This window comes from Monodon monoceros, unplaced genomic scaffold (assembly GCF_005190385.1).
Source record: "Monodon monoceros isolate NGI ecotype Baffin Bay Population unplaced genomic scaffold, NGI_Narwhal_1 Super_Scaffold_4, whole genome shotgun sequence".
In the NCBI taxonomy this organism is placed as follows: domain Eukaryota; kingdom Metazoa; phylum Chordata; class Mammalia; order Artiodactyla; family Monodontidae; genus Monodon; species Monodon monoceros.
Genome location: NW_021703781.1, coordinates 63,598,398 through 63,615,097, shown reverse-complemented (window position 1 = coordinate 63,615,097; position 16,700 = coordinate 63,598,398). Strand labels below are relative to the sequence as shown.

The 16,700-nt window shown below is 34.4% G+C and overlaps 1 protein-coding gene across 3 annotated transcripts in view; it reads right to left on the bottom strand.

The window, feature by feature from the left end:
• Positions 1 to 12,104: 12,104 nt before the first annotated feature.
• Positions 12,105 to 16,700, bottom strand: part of SHOC2 (SHOC2 leucine rich repeat scaffold protein) — a 112,564-nt gene continuing 107,968 nt past the window's right edge. For 2 of the 3 annotated variants that reach the window (XM_029245792.1, XM_029245793.1), the window contains exons 7-9: positions 16,133 to 16,270; positions 15,696 to 15,813; positions 12,105 to 14,200 (exon numbers count right to left, since the gene is read on the bottom strand). In XM_029245792.1, the coding sequence (XP_029101625.1) occupies positions 13,992 to 14,200; positions 15,696 to 15,813; positions 16,133 to 16,270 (465 nt within the window). In that variant the 3' untranslated portion in view covers positions 12,105 to 13,991. The remainder of the gene's footprint in view (positions 14,201 to 15,695; positions 15,814 to 16,132; positions 16,271 to 16,700) is intronic. The other variant, XM_029245794.1, reaches the window with a different exon arrangement.

Genomic DNA, 16,700 nt, shown 5'->3' with positions numbered 1-16,700 from the left:
TTGAAGAACAGAGTTTCATTTTGTTTTTTAATAGAAGATTCCTCATTTTGGGTCTGTCTGATGTCCTCCTGATTAGGTTCCAGTTATACATTCCCAGCAGGAATACTAATATGTGTGACATTGTATCCTTCTTAGTGTATCACATCCAGAGTAACTTCATATCCATCTGCCCCTCATTGGTGATCTTAATTTTAATCACCTAGCTAAGATGTTTATTGGGTTTTTTAAAAAAATAACTATGATTTTCCCCCTTGCAACTAATGAGCAATCTGTGGGGACCCACTTTTTGGTCATGCAAATGTCCTGCTCCTCATCAAAACTTCTTCCCTAGATTGAACATCCATTGATGGGACTTCCCTGGCGGTCCAGTGGTTAAGACTCCGTGCTTCCACTGCAGGGGGCGCAGGTTGATCCCTGGTCGGGGAACTAAGATTCCACATGCAGCGAGGCCAAAATATAAAATAAAAAATTATCATCACTGATACTTGCTTGAATCATTTTTTACTGTGATGGTTGCAAAATTATTTTCTCAGCACTGCCTCTTCATTTACGACATTGCCATAGAACCCTCACTTCTTCCCTGTTTATGTGTCTATCACAAATATGGATTCATGGCTTCCTATTTTTTTCATGATTTATAATTAAATACTGCTCTTATTTTGGTGTCCAAATAATCCCAGATTTGGCCAGTCCTTCAAGCTGTCTTCTCTGTCATTGTGACATGCTCCCATTAATTTGGGGAGCACTTTCTTGCTCTTACTTAACAAGATGTTTCAAGGATTCTGCAGCCTTGGAATCAGCCATTTCTCTGAGGAGCCCTGGATTCTGTTAGTGGGGTAATAGAAACAAAGATCTGGATACGAGGAGTACTCTTTGCTCCTGGGGTGTCTGCTTCTAGGTCCTTCCAGTGAGCTAAGAAATATACAAATGTATATACACATACACACACCTAGATACATACACACACATACATGTGCACATGTACATATTTTGGAAATCATGAGCTTACATTGTTATTTCCAGTGTCAGTCCATCCCCACAGGGTTCTTTCTTGCTTTCCCCATTCCAAATGTGTATGACACTTCTTTCATAGTGAGAATCCTGGCTCCCATCCATTTGCTCAATTTTATAATACATATAAAATAATTTCAGGATCACTTCACCTAAACCACTACAAAAAAAAAAATCAAGTTCCTCAAAAGATTTCAGAGATAACAGTAGGCTAAATGAAAGAAGCCAGACACAAAATTCACATATTATATGATTCCATTTATATGCAATATCCAGAATTGGTAAATTCACTGTGGCCGATAGCAGATTTCTGGTTGCCAGAGTCTGGGAGAAGGGAGAAATAGGGAATGACTGCTTTGGGGTATGAGGTTTTCTTTGGGGGTGATAAAAATTGTTGGAACCAGATGGAGGTAGTGGTTACACATAATGAATGTACTAAAGACCACTTTGAAATATTCACTTTAAAATGGTTAATTTTATGTTATGTGAATTTCACCTAATTTTTTTTTAAAAGAATTCAGAAATCATAAGCAGTTTTCCCCTATCCTGCAACCCCAAAGACTGAGGGAATACAGTCAAATACAATTGAGTTTGTATGTTTGCTTCCAGTTTTCGGGTTTTTCGATTCCCCATTCCAATCCTTGCATATTTTATATTGTGAATGTGCTGACTATGCTTCCAAAAGTGAAAGCTATACCCAAAAGTTATACTCAGAGAAGTGTCACTCCCACCTTTATCCCTTCCGGTCTGTAATACACCACCACTTGAACAAACTTAATCATCTTCCTTCTATAAAGATAAACATATATTTATTTTTCCTCTTTCCCCTTATTTCTAAACAAAAGGTAGTATATATGCAATATCCACTTCCTTTTTTTTTCTTTTCTTTTGCGGTATGCAGGCCTCTCACTGTTGTGGCCTCTCCCGTTGCGGAGCATAGGCTCCGGACGTGCAGGCTCAGCGACCATGGCTGACGGGCCTAGCCGCTCCGCGGCATGTGGGATCTTCCCGGACTGGGGCACGAACCCACGTCCCCTGCATCGGCAGGCAGACTCCCAACCACTGCGCCACCAGGGAAGCCCTCCACTTCCATTTTTTAACTGAACAAGTTACCTCCGGCAAGTGACTCCATATCAGTGCATAAAGCCTTCTCTTCATATAGTGTTGTGTAAAATAGTCTATAGATTTCAATTAGATCAGTTGATTGGTGGTGCTATTAACTATGTCTGTATTGATTTTCTAACTGCTGGATCTATCCCTCAGAGACAGAAGGGTATTGAGGTTTCCAACAGTAACAGTGGATTGATCTATTTCTCCTTACAGTCAGTTCTATCAGTGTTTGTCTCACATATTTTGATGCTCTGTTGTTAGGCATCCACACATTAAGAATTATGTCTTCTTAGAGAATTGATCTTTTAATCATTTTGTAATGCCTCTTTACCTCTGATAATTTTCTTTGCTCTTAAGTTTGTTTTGTCTGAAATTAATATAGCTACTCCAACTTTGATTAGTGTTAGCACGGTGTATCTTTCTCCATTCTTTTGCTTTTAATATATATGTATCTTTATATTTAAAGTGTGCTTATTGGAGGCAACATATATTTGGTCTTGTTTTTTTATCTACTGTGTCAATCTCTTTTCATTGGTGCTTGACGTGATCACTGATATAGTTGAATTAATATCTAACTTCATTACCCTTGTTCTCTTTTTCTGTCTTCTATAATTTTTCTGCCTTCTGTGCTTTGAATGGAGCATTTTATGATTCCATTTTCTCTCCTCTTAACATATTAAGTATATTTTAACTTTTTTTAGTGGTTGACCTAGAGTTTGCAATATACATTTATGACTAATCCAAGTTCACTTTCAAATAATACTTACATCACTTAATGGGTAGGGCAAGCACTTTATAGTACAGTGTTTCCAATTCCTCTCTCTCATCCCTTATATATAACATTGCTGCCATTTCACTTATCCATAATCTATAGTCACCAAATACATTATTATTTTGAACAGTTATGTTAAATCAGTTAAGAAAAATGGAAGATTTTATTTTACCTTCATTTATTCCTTAATGCTCTTCCTTTATGTAGATTAAGTTTCTCACCTATATCACTTTCCTTCTTTCTTAAGAATTTCTTTTAGCAATTCTTGCAAGCCAAGGCCATTGGTGACAAATTCCCTAAATTTTAGTTGTGTAAGGAAGTATTTCTGAAGGAAATACTTCACAGGGTACAGAACTCTAGATTGGTTTTTTTTTCTTCCTCTCAACACACAAAATATTTTACTCCTAGGTATATATTTGAGGGTATTTATCCTGTTTGGTATTCTCTCAGCTCCCTGGATCTGTACTTTGGCATCTGACATTAAATTTGGGAAATTCTCAGTCATTATTGCTCAAACATTGTTCCTCTCTTTCTTCTCCTTCTGGTATTCCCATTACATGTACATCAAAATTTTTGTAGATGTCCCATAGTTCTTTTTTTTAAGATTTATTTATTATTTATTTGATTTATTTTTGGCTGCATCGGGCCTTAGTTATGGCACAGGGTCTTCATTGAGGCATGCGGGATCTTTCATTGTGGTGCATGGGCTCTTCATTGTGGCACGAGGGCTTCTCTCTAGTTGTGGCTTGCAGGTTTTCTCTCTCTAGCTGTGGTGCGCAGGTTCCAGGACACGTGGGCTCTGTAGTTGTGGCGCACGGGTTCCAGAGTGTGTGAGCTCTGTAGTTTGTGGCACACAAGTGCTAGTTGAGGTGCATAAGCTCAGTAGCTGTGGCATGAGGACCTAGTTGCCCCACAGCATGTGGGATCCTAGTTCCCCAACCAGGGATCGAACCTGCATCCCCTGCATTGTAAGGTGGATTCTTCACCACTGGACCACCAGGGATGTCCCTGTCCCATAGTTCTTGGTTTTTTTATTTGTCTGATCTTATTACTCTTTGCTTTTCATTTGAAATATTTCTACTGACATATCTTCAAGCTGATTCTTTCCTCAGCAGTGTCATCTACTGAACCCATCAAAGGCAGTCTTCTTTTATGTTATGGCTTTCCATTTCTAGCATTTTAAAATTCTTAAAATTTCCATCTATGCTTATATTACCCCTTCTTTCTGGCACATTGTGTACTTTTTCCATTAGAGTCTTTAGCATGTTAGTCATTATTTTAAATTCCTGGTCTGATGATTCCAGCATCCCTGTGATATCTGAATCTGGTTCTGATGATTGTCTCTTCAAGTATCTCTTTTAGTATGCCTTATAGCATTTTGTTGAAAGCTAGACATGACATATTGGGTAAAAGGAGCTGATGTAAATACGGCTTCAGTGATGTGGTGTTAAGAGGTTGGGGGAAAGGGAAGTGCTCCATAGCCTTATGCACAGGCACATCTTTGTGCTTTTGCTCCTAGGCTGTGACCAAGAAATACTTAGTTCTACTCCCCCCTGCCCCACCTTCAGTGGGACAGGAAAGCTAGAGTTAGACATTTCCATTCCCACACGTGGAGAGCTGGAGGGACCTATAGTTGGATATTTCTCTTCCCCAAGAACAGTCAGGCCCTGATAAAACCCCAGAGGTTAGGCTCTGGTAAAATAGTTTCTCTTGAGGGCAGGGCTTTTTAAGAACAGAAATGCTCTCCGTATATTTCAAAATGGCTACTTTTTACCTCCCCATGCTACAAGTATGAAGAGATTCTTCTCCAATCTTCACTGTGAGAACCTGTTAGAGCTTCTGGAGATAGAAACTCAAAATAAGTGTGGGGACCCCTTTATACTGGGCCACAGCAAGTTTTTAATTCTCAAGACTTGTCCATGCTGAACCATCAGCAATTATTACAGTTTAGGTTTCCTACCCCAGCACTGGTTTCCATGGAAACTTATGCTCATCGATTTCTGCTCTGGCAATTGTGATTATCTGTATCCACTCACCTCTCCAATCTGGGGGGCAGCAATTTTTCCCTGTGACCTCAATTCTCTGACAAATCTAATAAGAGTTGTTTTCAGTTTGTTTAGCTTTCCATTTGTTGTTAGGACATAGTGACAACTCCCAAGCTCCTTACATGCAGGACTAGAAACTCGAATTTTGTTTCTGTTGTTGTTTTTTATAGCATTTATCAGCCTCTAATAGACTGGAAGTTTTATTATGTTCATCACTTGCCTTACTCCACTAGAATGTAAGTTTCATTTATTCTGGCGTTTTGCTCACTAATATATCCTGCACCTAGCTCAGTGCCTGGCATGTCAGAGAGTGCTCAAATATTTGTTGAATGGATGCCCACCATTTCTTCATATCCAAGTCTAGGGTATAGAAAAACAAATGAACTTCAATGCAGAATCCTCTATCAGCCATACCACAAAAGATAACTGTGATAACTTTAATTTGGATTTATACCCTGCAGGCCACCTGGATTCAATGGTCTTGGAAGCAAATGAAATCTAGTTACAACACCTGTCACTCCACTGTTCCCTTGGATTAATTTAAACTGATCAGGATGGCTAGCCAGGAAGCCACCTTTCTTAATTACTACTCACAAAGCTCCAAACATGTCTCTCCCAAAGCTGAATTTTTAGTAAGGAGAATGTGTTCACAGCTAAGCATACAACATCACAAAGTCAACATGATAGAGTCAAAAGAACACTGCACTAGTAGAGGTAGTCCCCAGGTCCACTGCACTACTTATTAGTTGACTTAACAAGCTCTTTGGTTTGGTTTATCTTTAAAATAGGTAATATCTACCTGAAAGGGAATGGTCCATGTGATGTCTTTGAATCCCCAATTCTAAAATCATTGATCCTTTGTCCAAAACAAATATTTCATTAGTAATATTTCACCTATAATCAAGATGAAAGACTACCCACACAAAAACAGTAGCAGTTAAGTATATAAACTACACATTATAGACTTAAGTCTGATACTCTGTATCTTGCATTTGGTTTAAAAGGATGAGAAGGAAAGAAGTGGGGAACTCAACCTAAATTGTTCAAAATTATGGCTGTTACAATGTATGATTTTTCAAATTAGCAGATTCTTAACGGAGGAAAATTTGATTTGGCTTTCACCTGGTTAACCTGTTTAAATCAGGCCTCACTTCATCAGCTTTCACTTGAGTAACCTATTTCAACTGGGGCCGTGCAGATGACGTGGTTTATTGGGAGTGGAGTAGGAAGAATACCGACTAAGGAGTCAGAAGACGCAGGCTCTAATTTCAATGTTGACATGATACTCACCAGTGTGTAACTCATTTAATTACCCTGGATATTCTCTCATCTTGAAAATAAAGATTTATGTAAAGAGTCAGATTTACATAAAAACTAAAAGAACAGCAAGGGAATAATGAAACTAGCTTAGTTACTTAGAGTAATACACAATTGATCCTTAAAGCTAAACATAACCCAAACCAAGAAAGTAGGAAAAATTATTAATGTTGTTTTTTAAGATACAGAAGTAAACCGAATCCTTAATAAAATTGAATCCTCAATAAAATTCATAGGCCATGGAATTGTAGTAATTCAAATTATTTTAAAATTCACTGTTGGAGAAATAATAATAGAGTGGAAAGTTATAACTGCCAAGGCAATTTGGTATAAGCAAACCCTTTTTGACCTTAGAACTTGTTTTAAAGACTTCCCTTGAAAGAATTATTTGTATATTTTAGAATATTTTAAAAAGCTGGTATTTACTACATGGTATTCAAACTGGAGAAACGTAATCTCGACAAAGAGTGAGTGGTGTGTGTATGCGTGTGTATGCATATAAAATGAAAAAAGTAAATCCTAATACTCAGATATCTCATCTGTGATAGCATCTAACGAATGTGGTAAGACTAATTGTCTTGGGAAAAGTAACAGAATAAGTTATGACTGTACAAAAGCATAAAACTAGAAAAATTTTGCTTCTGCAATCCGAATTAGGAGTTACTTAGAAGAATTCTTGACTGTACAGGGTTCTTTTCAAGTTGACATCAAAGGTCAAAATGTGTAGATTACTTGCATCTACGCTGATGTTCAAGGAAGGAAAAAGAAATCACCAAACATTTGGTGGAAAAATGGTTATCACTCCAAACCCAGGCTCCTTCATAACTCGTTATGTTAATATTTTATTCTCTAAACCAGTCTATCAGTACTTTTAATAACTCAATTAGTGTCCTCAATTGCCTTGGGGTGGCCTTTATTAAACAGTAACAGGAGTTGCTCTGGAGGTTAGAAAAACTGAACTCTCAATGAAATCAGCTATTCTTATTTTTTTTTTAAGCAGATTACTCAAATAGGTGTGAAATTCATTAGATTGTAATCTCCTCAAAGGCAAAATTTTGTGTCCGTAGTGTGTGTGACAAGATATATGATAAACATTGCTTTGCACCAAGTAACAGTGCTAGTTAAAAGTATGGAACCTATAATAAAACTGAGCAACACATAACAACCCTCCAAATCAAGAAAACCCAGAGAACTTTACAAATCAGTCACCTGCCTGAGTTAAAACACATAAAGTTCACTTCATTTATGTTTTAACCATTGTGCTCTTTCTCATATTCATATATATGTACTCACATACACGTGACTAGTGTGACTGAGAAATTAATTTTAATCTAACTAGCCACATGTGGCTAGTGGCAACTATTTCAGACAGTGCAGAGTCCTAGAAAAATGGGCATAGAAAGTAAAATGATATTGAAGAATACATTGAGAGGTTCGAAAAACTAAACTCTGAATGAAATTGACTACTCTATTTCCAAAATACCATATTCCTTGTCTCCTTCACAGTTTTACTACAGCTACTTCTCAATTTCTGCAGATTCTTCCCTTTCTCTGCAAAAGCTAAATGTTGGAGTTCATCAGTATTCCACCCTCTTCCCATTCTCCATGTTCTCCCTAGGAAATTCTTGCTTCAAGTACCATCTATTTGCTGGATCATCAGTTTCCAGGCCTAACTTCTAAGCACCAGATCTAAGTATCTAATTGCTCACTTGACATCTCCACTTAATGTCCCACAGGTACTAGAACGCATCTTCCCCTCACACCCAGACAACTAAAAGAACCTGGTCCTCCTGCAAAGTACCATAGTTTAGCAAATACATGCAGGTGCTTAAGCCATAATCCTGGAAGTAACCTTTGATTCTCTAACTCACTTTTTCCAACCAGTCATCAAGTCTTACTAAACTTTCTTCCTAAGACTCCCTTAAATGTTTATTGCTTTCCATCCCCAATGCTACAATCCCAATCAAAGCCACTGTCATCTCTCACCTGGATCACACCAACAGCCTCCCATGTGGCCACTTGGCTCCTAGTTTTGATTCCCTCCAATCCATTCTTCTCAAGATGGCCAGAGTGAAGTTTTAAAAATATTCAACACATATCATAGAATGTTAAGAGGAAAGATGACAGTTAATCACATTGTGAACAGGACAAATATTTGTTACCTGCCCTGATAAGTTTTCTTCAGCCAATTAAATAGTTCCCACTGGGTAAGGTCTCTTTTACCCTTATAGTTTTTGTTCTCATTAACATTTGAGAACACAACTTAATGGTCTTTATTAGCCAATATTAAAACTTTCTTTTTCTAGGAATCCTGTACTCAATTTCCACCTTTAGTTACCAAGACATCTTAAACGGCAGACTTTCTTATGAAAGGTTACAAACAAAACAGAAAGCATTTTCTTCAATGAAGGCTCAGAGAATGGGGAATTACCTCTAATAATTCAATGTCTCCATTACAGGACAGTCTTCATTACAGGATATATTCATTATATACTGTTTTTTAAAAATCCCCCCAAATCCTGTAAGTTTGGAATTTTGTAAATAGTAAATATGAACAATATAATAATTATGCTGAAGGTCACTATTCACCACACAAAATACTTTGTTGCATTTTTTTGTGCATCTGTTTTTGTTTATCTTATGCATGCCATTTGCTTTTTTAAAGTTTTCCAGAAGATTAAATGGTAGTGAAGAGTCATTTCTCTTAGTTCCACATTCTTGTGGTTCAATGACATTGCAAAGACTGATTTCATGTCCAACTTCAGTTACACATAGGATTGGAGCTTTCTTAAAAGATTCAATGGCAAAACATTAAAAAATACATTATTTATACTGAATACCTTACTACTACTGACTGACTAAAAAAGGTAATTTTTATGTAGTCAAAATAATCAACAGTATAAATCAGGTTAAAAGTACATTTTCTGAAGGCTGTTTATACCTTTTAGCCTTGAGTCATAACTCAGAACAGCACAAACCACGTTAAACATCAGTGGAAGGCTGATTTTTACTAGGAGAAAAGTCAAAACTGTTAAATATTGTTCTCAGGTATCATTTTTGTAGTGTTCTGTCTATTCCTTGTAAACTGTGTACTGTGTAAATTATCATGTATCTAATTAAAAACAAGTTCTGGTGTGCAGATTAAAATATAATCAAAAGACACCATCATCATATAAAATACTTTCTTTCTTAATTACAAGATAACTTTCTGAACTCTGTTAAAAATGAGTTTCGAGAAATGAGAAAAAAATATACATCAGTATACTTTTCTATTAAAGACTAATATTAAATGTTTTGAGCCATATATGAAACATTCCCTTTGGTAGTGGAATGAGGTTTTATGTGCTAGCTAGCTAGCTAGACTTATTGAAAAATAATTTCTACAAAATCATGATAAAAGTGGTATAGATGACTAATGCAAATGTTATTTGTATATTAAGCCTCATCAGACCAGTGGAAGGTTAAATTCAGCATATAAATAATACCAGTAATGATAAAAGGTAAATTAGATAACATATGAAATCTAAATAATAATGGTCACTGATAAAGCACCTATAGGCTCTAATTAGACTTTTAGAGTAAGATCCTTTTTAGTAGTACCTATAACAAATAAACTGATTTTAATGTCATTTAAATATTATTTGTTATTAGGATTGTTAGGATGGAGCTCTAATAATTTGCATGAAGATCAAATTCTCTCCACTATTCCACCTAGTGCCATTTGTGCAAATGAGGAGGGAAAATGCTCCTTCCTCAAGACTCTTTACTTCCATGTATCAGAAATTTGACATAATATCATGATTTTGTTAGAACAAGGCACTTTACTGCCATCTGCTGAAAAACTGTCATAATAAATATGCAAATCTACGATGTGACTAAATCCCCCAACATGTCGCGTTGTATGCTGCACAACCTGCAAACCCGCACGTGATAGCCCTGCCCATGCTACTGTCAATAGTGGACACTATTCCTCCCACCAAACTTTAAAAAGTCCCCAGTCTGAAACACTATAAACTACTATCCAGTTAAAGTCTTAATCACTAACAGGCATTTATATTCAAAACAGTTTACATTTAGAAGGTATGCTATCAACAGGAAAATAAGTGTGTAAAGAGAAAGTTTTTCAAAAGCTACTGAGGACCAACTTCAGTTTTCAAAGTTAAAAAAAAATTCAAACCTTATTTATATTTTAACTTAAATTTCAAAATTAAAAATTACACCCACAAATGTTTCCTTAGAATTAGTGTTGTCAGGTTTAAGAAGACATTCTATTCAATAACAAAATACTGATATGTTTTATAAAACATTCTCATAATATTTTTGTAATACAACAGCATTCAAGATACTCCCTTAGATACCAAATCAGTATTACAACTCTTGCATATTTAAATTCTGAGATTTGATAATTAACCAAAGATTGTCATGTGTATTCCAGTTCCCCAAATTGGCTCTTAAAGGCTAAACCAACCAAAAGAATAAGGCAAGAGAAAAGTTCTAGCTAAAGATATGTGGTATACCATCTTCTGGTATAGGCAGAAGGAAATCTTTCTTCACAAGTTATTTATTTTAGTTAAATTTGTAAATTTCAGGAATGTATTCTTTTTCTTATTTTGGGTTGTGTCATTTGCTTTCATCTAAGTTTTAATCATGCAAGAATAACCATATATCCTGGTTTTCCAGACAGTTCTGATGTATGGCTACTGGCCCAACACAACAATTTATAGCCCCCTTTCCATTTCAAAGTGTACCACTTTAACCACGACCCTTTTTACTGATGAACAATTACAAATTCTGCAAGCTGAAATTTGGACTCACTATTTATATATGGCTTAGCAATAACTGAGATGAAAAGCAAAAGTTACAACAAAAGTTATCAGAGAAAGACTAAATTGTGATGTATAACAGTTTATCTATTTTAAATGATTCAGGCTTTTACAGTGAGATAAATTAGAAATACGCAATTAGATTTATAGAGCTCATTTCGATTGTATTATCCACCCTTTACTAAAAGTACAAATAAATATTTTATGTGTATTTTCTCCTGCAAGAGTTTCTATCTTCTATTGTTTTCATATGTATCCGTCAAATCCATAAATTACTTAGCATCTCCCGATTCTTTCTGTATGAAATAATCATTTGGGATTTTAAAAGTATTAAACTACCACAAAAGGATTGTTTGACATTGTCAGTTTGCTAATATACATATTAACAAAAAGCAAAGTTTAGAGCTATGTTTTTACAGTGTAACATTCTATGACATTTTCTATTTACTGAGCCTCACAGAGAAACCAAACCTAATTTCTTTAAAAAAAAAAAAAAAAAAAAAAAAGGACAATTGATGGACATGGCAATTCGTCCCACTGCAGTTTTAGGAAAATATTAGTTCATATGTAGTCATTCAACAATATCCCTTACTATACTCAAACTACTTAAATATTAAATATGATCACACAGGATAATTGGGAAATTAGAGTCCATTTTAGTTTTGTGTTAGAAGTAATGAAATTCATGAGTTCTTGCAAGGCGGCAGCCATACATGTGACACATTTTATGCATCTTAAAAAAATATATATGATTCCTCAGCTATAGATGGTTTGCCTGTTATATCACTTCTACATGTAGGACTGTGATCACTTTGCATTTCTCCTGCAAACTAACATAAATGAGAGTAGGGGGACCAAAATGTTTTAAAAACCATATCTATATTCATTTTTAAGAAACAATACCCATATTTTTTTCAAAAAAAAAAGACATTAGGTTACTGCCTTTAAAGTTCAAGTTCCATTATCTTAAGATATAAACACACCTGGATATGAGATTTTTAAAAACCACACATACACACAAGCTCTAGGTAGAGCTGTAATAAACAAATTCCTTTTATAAACACAACTTTAACTGAAAAGCCACAGTAGATGGAAAAAAAGAAGAAAGGATATTACTTGGTAAAATCCAGTGACATCTACAATAGTTTTACAGCACATTTAAGCATTCTACGGTTTTATATCTTTACCTGCCTTCCATTTCTTAGTTGCTCCTTTAAAAATTGCCAATTACATCTACAGGTTGAACCTCAAACTTAGTCCTGATTTTGAGTGCCAGGAAAAGCAAAACAACACTCCAAATTTCTATCTTAATGTTATAACCTTACTTCAAAAATGGTTTTATTTAAACTACAATGCCCATCTAAATGGAAAAGAAAAGAAAAGAAAACCAAGCAGCAATATGTAATTATACATAATAGTTATTCATTATATGGGAAGTGTTTTTTAGGATGATATCTAGAATGCACTTGCTCTGTCTCTTCAAAAATTAAATCGACTAGACTGACACTATCAAAAGTAAGCATACTGTAATAAGGGGCACACACAATACTGCCAGCCTTAAAAGCAGTAAAGCAAAAGAAAATATACCAAACAGCACATGCATGTCTTACAGAACTTCCACTGAACTATCAATGGCTTCTATGCAATGTGCTCTTTTCCATAACTGTATTAACTACCAAAAAAGGAAAGATGAGATTGAAATCAAAGGTACTGAACTGAATTGTCTGAAGCCAGTACTCCACATGTGGGGAAAAGTGCATTTAGTTCAGCAGCAATATAGCACAGTGTGAAGATATTGTGCTTAGACGCAGATATTCCAGAACTGAAAGATGTACAAGGCAAGTCAAGATATAAAACCATAGTACACTGTTAAATAACCTTGAAACATACATATATTGCAGTGTTCAAAGAAAAACATTCAATTTCATTGTACAAGGCTAGGGAGAAATCCTTAAAGTTACCTAACGTAGTTTATGATATAATAAATACATATCTATATAGCATTGTATATACATATATAGAATGTGTGTTTATGTGTATCTTTGTCTTTTTTTTGCCAAATTATTCTGTTAGTTTTTGTGGATCTGCAACTTTCAGGAATGAAAACTCCTTTACACTACAAGTTTCTGTTCCCCCAAACTTAAGAAAAGATATTTATACTAGAAAAGGTCTCAATACCCTCCCCCCAAACCCAAAGACTCACTTCAGATATTTTGCTTCACAATTGATCAGAGAAACATAATTAAAGGAATTCTAGAATTTCTGACTGTATCTTTTCACTTTGCCAGTTGTTTTAACAAGCAAATATCTTTTAATATTTAAATCAGCTGATGCAAATTCTTTAGCAGAGGATATAAACTCTAGATTTCACTGATCAAAACAGAGCAAATCAAAACCAAAAAAAAAAAAAAAATCCAGTGATTTACTCTGACTGTAAACAATATATAAAATTCAAATCTCAAATTTCAAAATAAGTTAAAGAAAAATTACACCTTCAGGGCCTATAATACTATAAAGATCTGACAATTGGTAAGGGGAAAATATATATGAAAAGTTGCAACAAAATTGTTTGCCCAGTATTTTTGCTAAGAGAAAGTATATCTAACTATACTACCTCTGGCCCTTAAATTTAATAACTTCATAATTTGTTGGCAAATGTTTTAAGCAAACTGGCATATCATATTACACAACAGAAAACACCCATCAAGTTCAGCAAAGAAAACTTATATAAGCCTTTTGTACAGAATTTAAAAAAATCTAAATGGCTATGATTCCTCTATTAGCAGAAACACATAACGCAGTCTTTATAAATCTGCCAAATATATCAATATCTACATAAATAGATACAGATATAGATATGAAACATTAATGGCAGTCTATTTTCGAACAGTGTGTGGGACCAGCAGATTTGTATCAGACCATGGCACGATATGGACCCTGCATCTTTAGGAACTGAATGATGAAAGAAGGACCCCCAGCAACAATCTGAGGTGGAAGATGGCTGAGTGGACAGTTCTCAATACTCATGATTGAAAGCTTGCTGCAAAGAGCCAGCTCAAAGGGAAGGCTATGCAGGTTGGGGTTGTCATTCAAATACAGCTCTTCTAGATTCTCCAGTGTACCTGTTTTAAAAAACAAAATTATTTTTTAAGAAAATTAATTACTATTTAAAAAGTTCAACTGGGCATGATCCTTATCCTGGGTATTATGCATACTGAACACACATTTCCTTTTACTCTCTTCTCTTAGTTTTAAAACTCTCTACAACTGTGGATCTCAAACGTTCCCGCATATTCACATAAACTGATGTCCAGGTCATGCTCTATACTAATTAAATCAGAATCTCTTTATGGTTAGTTTTCAAGCTTGGAGTTTTTTTGAAAAAACATATACTACAACTCCAGAGACTCTGTTTGGGATAGCTTGGCATTCATGTGTATTTTTTCAAAATTCCAGAGGTAAGTTTATTATACAGTCAGTGCCTATAAATCACTTTCCTCTTGGAGAAAATGTGATAATCTCTCTCATTAATAAATTTCTCATGTGAAAGGTTTTTATTACTTTGTATAAATCTTTCACTAAGAGAGTTATTACATATTTGACAGTAAGCCAAAAATCAATTTATGTAATCTTTTAAAATTTTTTCTTAGACTGTCTTAGGATACTCATACTTTCTAGGCAAATGTTTCTAGCAACTGCATGAGGCCAGATGGATAAACATACTAGAAATAAAAGTGTATAGTTGCCTTATTGTTTCCAATTTTTAAACTTCAAAATTTATAATTATTTGATAGTGGTATGTAGAAAATAAAAAAACAACAGTTACTAGGTAATGGATTTGTTCACATTTAAGATTTTATTTATTATTCAGAGCAACTCTATGAGAAGTTACTACTATCCTTATTTTACAGGTAGGAAACTTGAAGCTTAGGGAGTTTCTTGTACCTTATCCAAGCCACAAAACAATAAGCAGCAGAGCCAGATTTTGAATTGTCTATTTTACTCCAAAACCATTCTTAACCACTAATCTATAGTGCCTCTGAAACAGCATGGTATATAGATGGGAGAATACATGGGATTACTAATTTTAGAATTACTATGTGACCTTAATCAATTAACTCTCTTTGTAAAATGAGGCAATTTACACTGCCTAAAATTTAAGGTGTTTACATTGATAGTATGAAATAATGGATATGAAAACACTTAGAAAATTCTAAAGTACTCTCAAATATTAATATTAATCAAATATTAATATCAATCCTAAAACCTCACAAGGGAAGGTTCTTTTGGCATAAGACACTACTAATTTAATTCAAGCTTGTGTAATTTTTAAATTTGGAAGAAAAATAACTCTTCTAAATTGAGGTTAAATCTACTGAAATATAAGTATGCTAAAACATTGTCAAATATAATATTAACCCTAAAACCCCATGAGGAAACCTAATCAAAACCAACCAACCAACCAACCACTACTGGTGCTCTATAAAAAAATCATGAGCCTGATGTAACCTGATTAAGATGAAAAAAATAGTAGATTTGTTATATTTATCTGAAATACTGCTTGAACACACAAAAGCAAATTATTACTACAAAGTCAAGTATCCAAAGGGTTCATACCAATTTCCTCAGGAAGATGAGTAAGTAGGTTCTCTCCAAGGCCTAGATGTGTAAGATTGGTAAGGTGACCAATGCCTCTCGGAAGAGTGGTTAATTGGTTGTTTGTCAAGACTAATTTCTAAAAGATTAACAAAATAAAAGACGGTTACATATTTCCTATAACTGATGTAAATTTTTAAAAACTACATCTAAACTACTAAACCAATAAAATAAACATAGAAATTAGATTGGATAATATAAGAATCACTAAATAAGCTTTTCTTTCAAAAAACATCATTTGTTAGGAAGACAAAAGCAGATAGGTTACATGAACATAAAATTCAGCCCTAATGCTATATAACAGGAAAATCTATTTGGTCCAAGAATAACATGCAATTTGGAATGCATTACAAAAACCTTAATTATATACCTATAAAATCATCAGGATAATGTTTTACCTGTAAATCCTTAAGATAAGCAATTTCATTTGGCAAGGATTCTAATTTGTTCTCCTCTAAATCCAACTCTCTTAACTTCCTAAGGTTTCCAAGACCATGGGGAAGCTTCTTTAGAAGATTGTTTGATAATATCAGAACCTAAAGAGAAATTTTTGATAATGTTTGACAGCTCACAAAACAGAATTATGTATTATTGTGTGGCTTAAAATTTATTAAGCAATGCTAATTTTCTAAACAGTGAATATTAAGGGTAATGTTTAATTATACAACAAGACATTAAACTTACTATTCTAAAAAAAATCACCATAGTTATTGGAAACAAAATAGTTTAAGACAAAACTAATAAAAGCAAAAGGAAAGAATTTAATTTTAACTAAATTACAAAAAATATAAAATTATTAACTACTTGCACTAAGATTCATACAGTTAATGGTATTTTGATACTGAACAGTTACAAATATGTATCTAATAGGAAACCAATTATTTATTCAAAACTCCTTACAAACCATCATTTAAGGGAAACAATTGACTTCTAAACTGCCCATATCAATCCACTACAGTTATTATT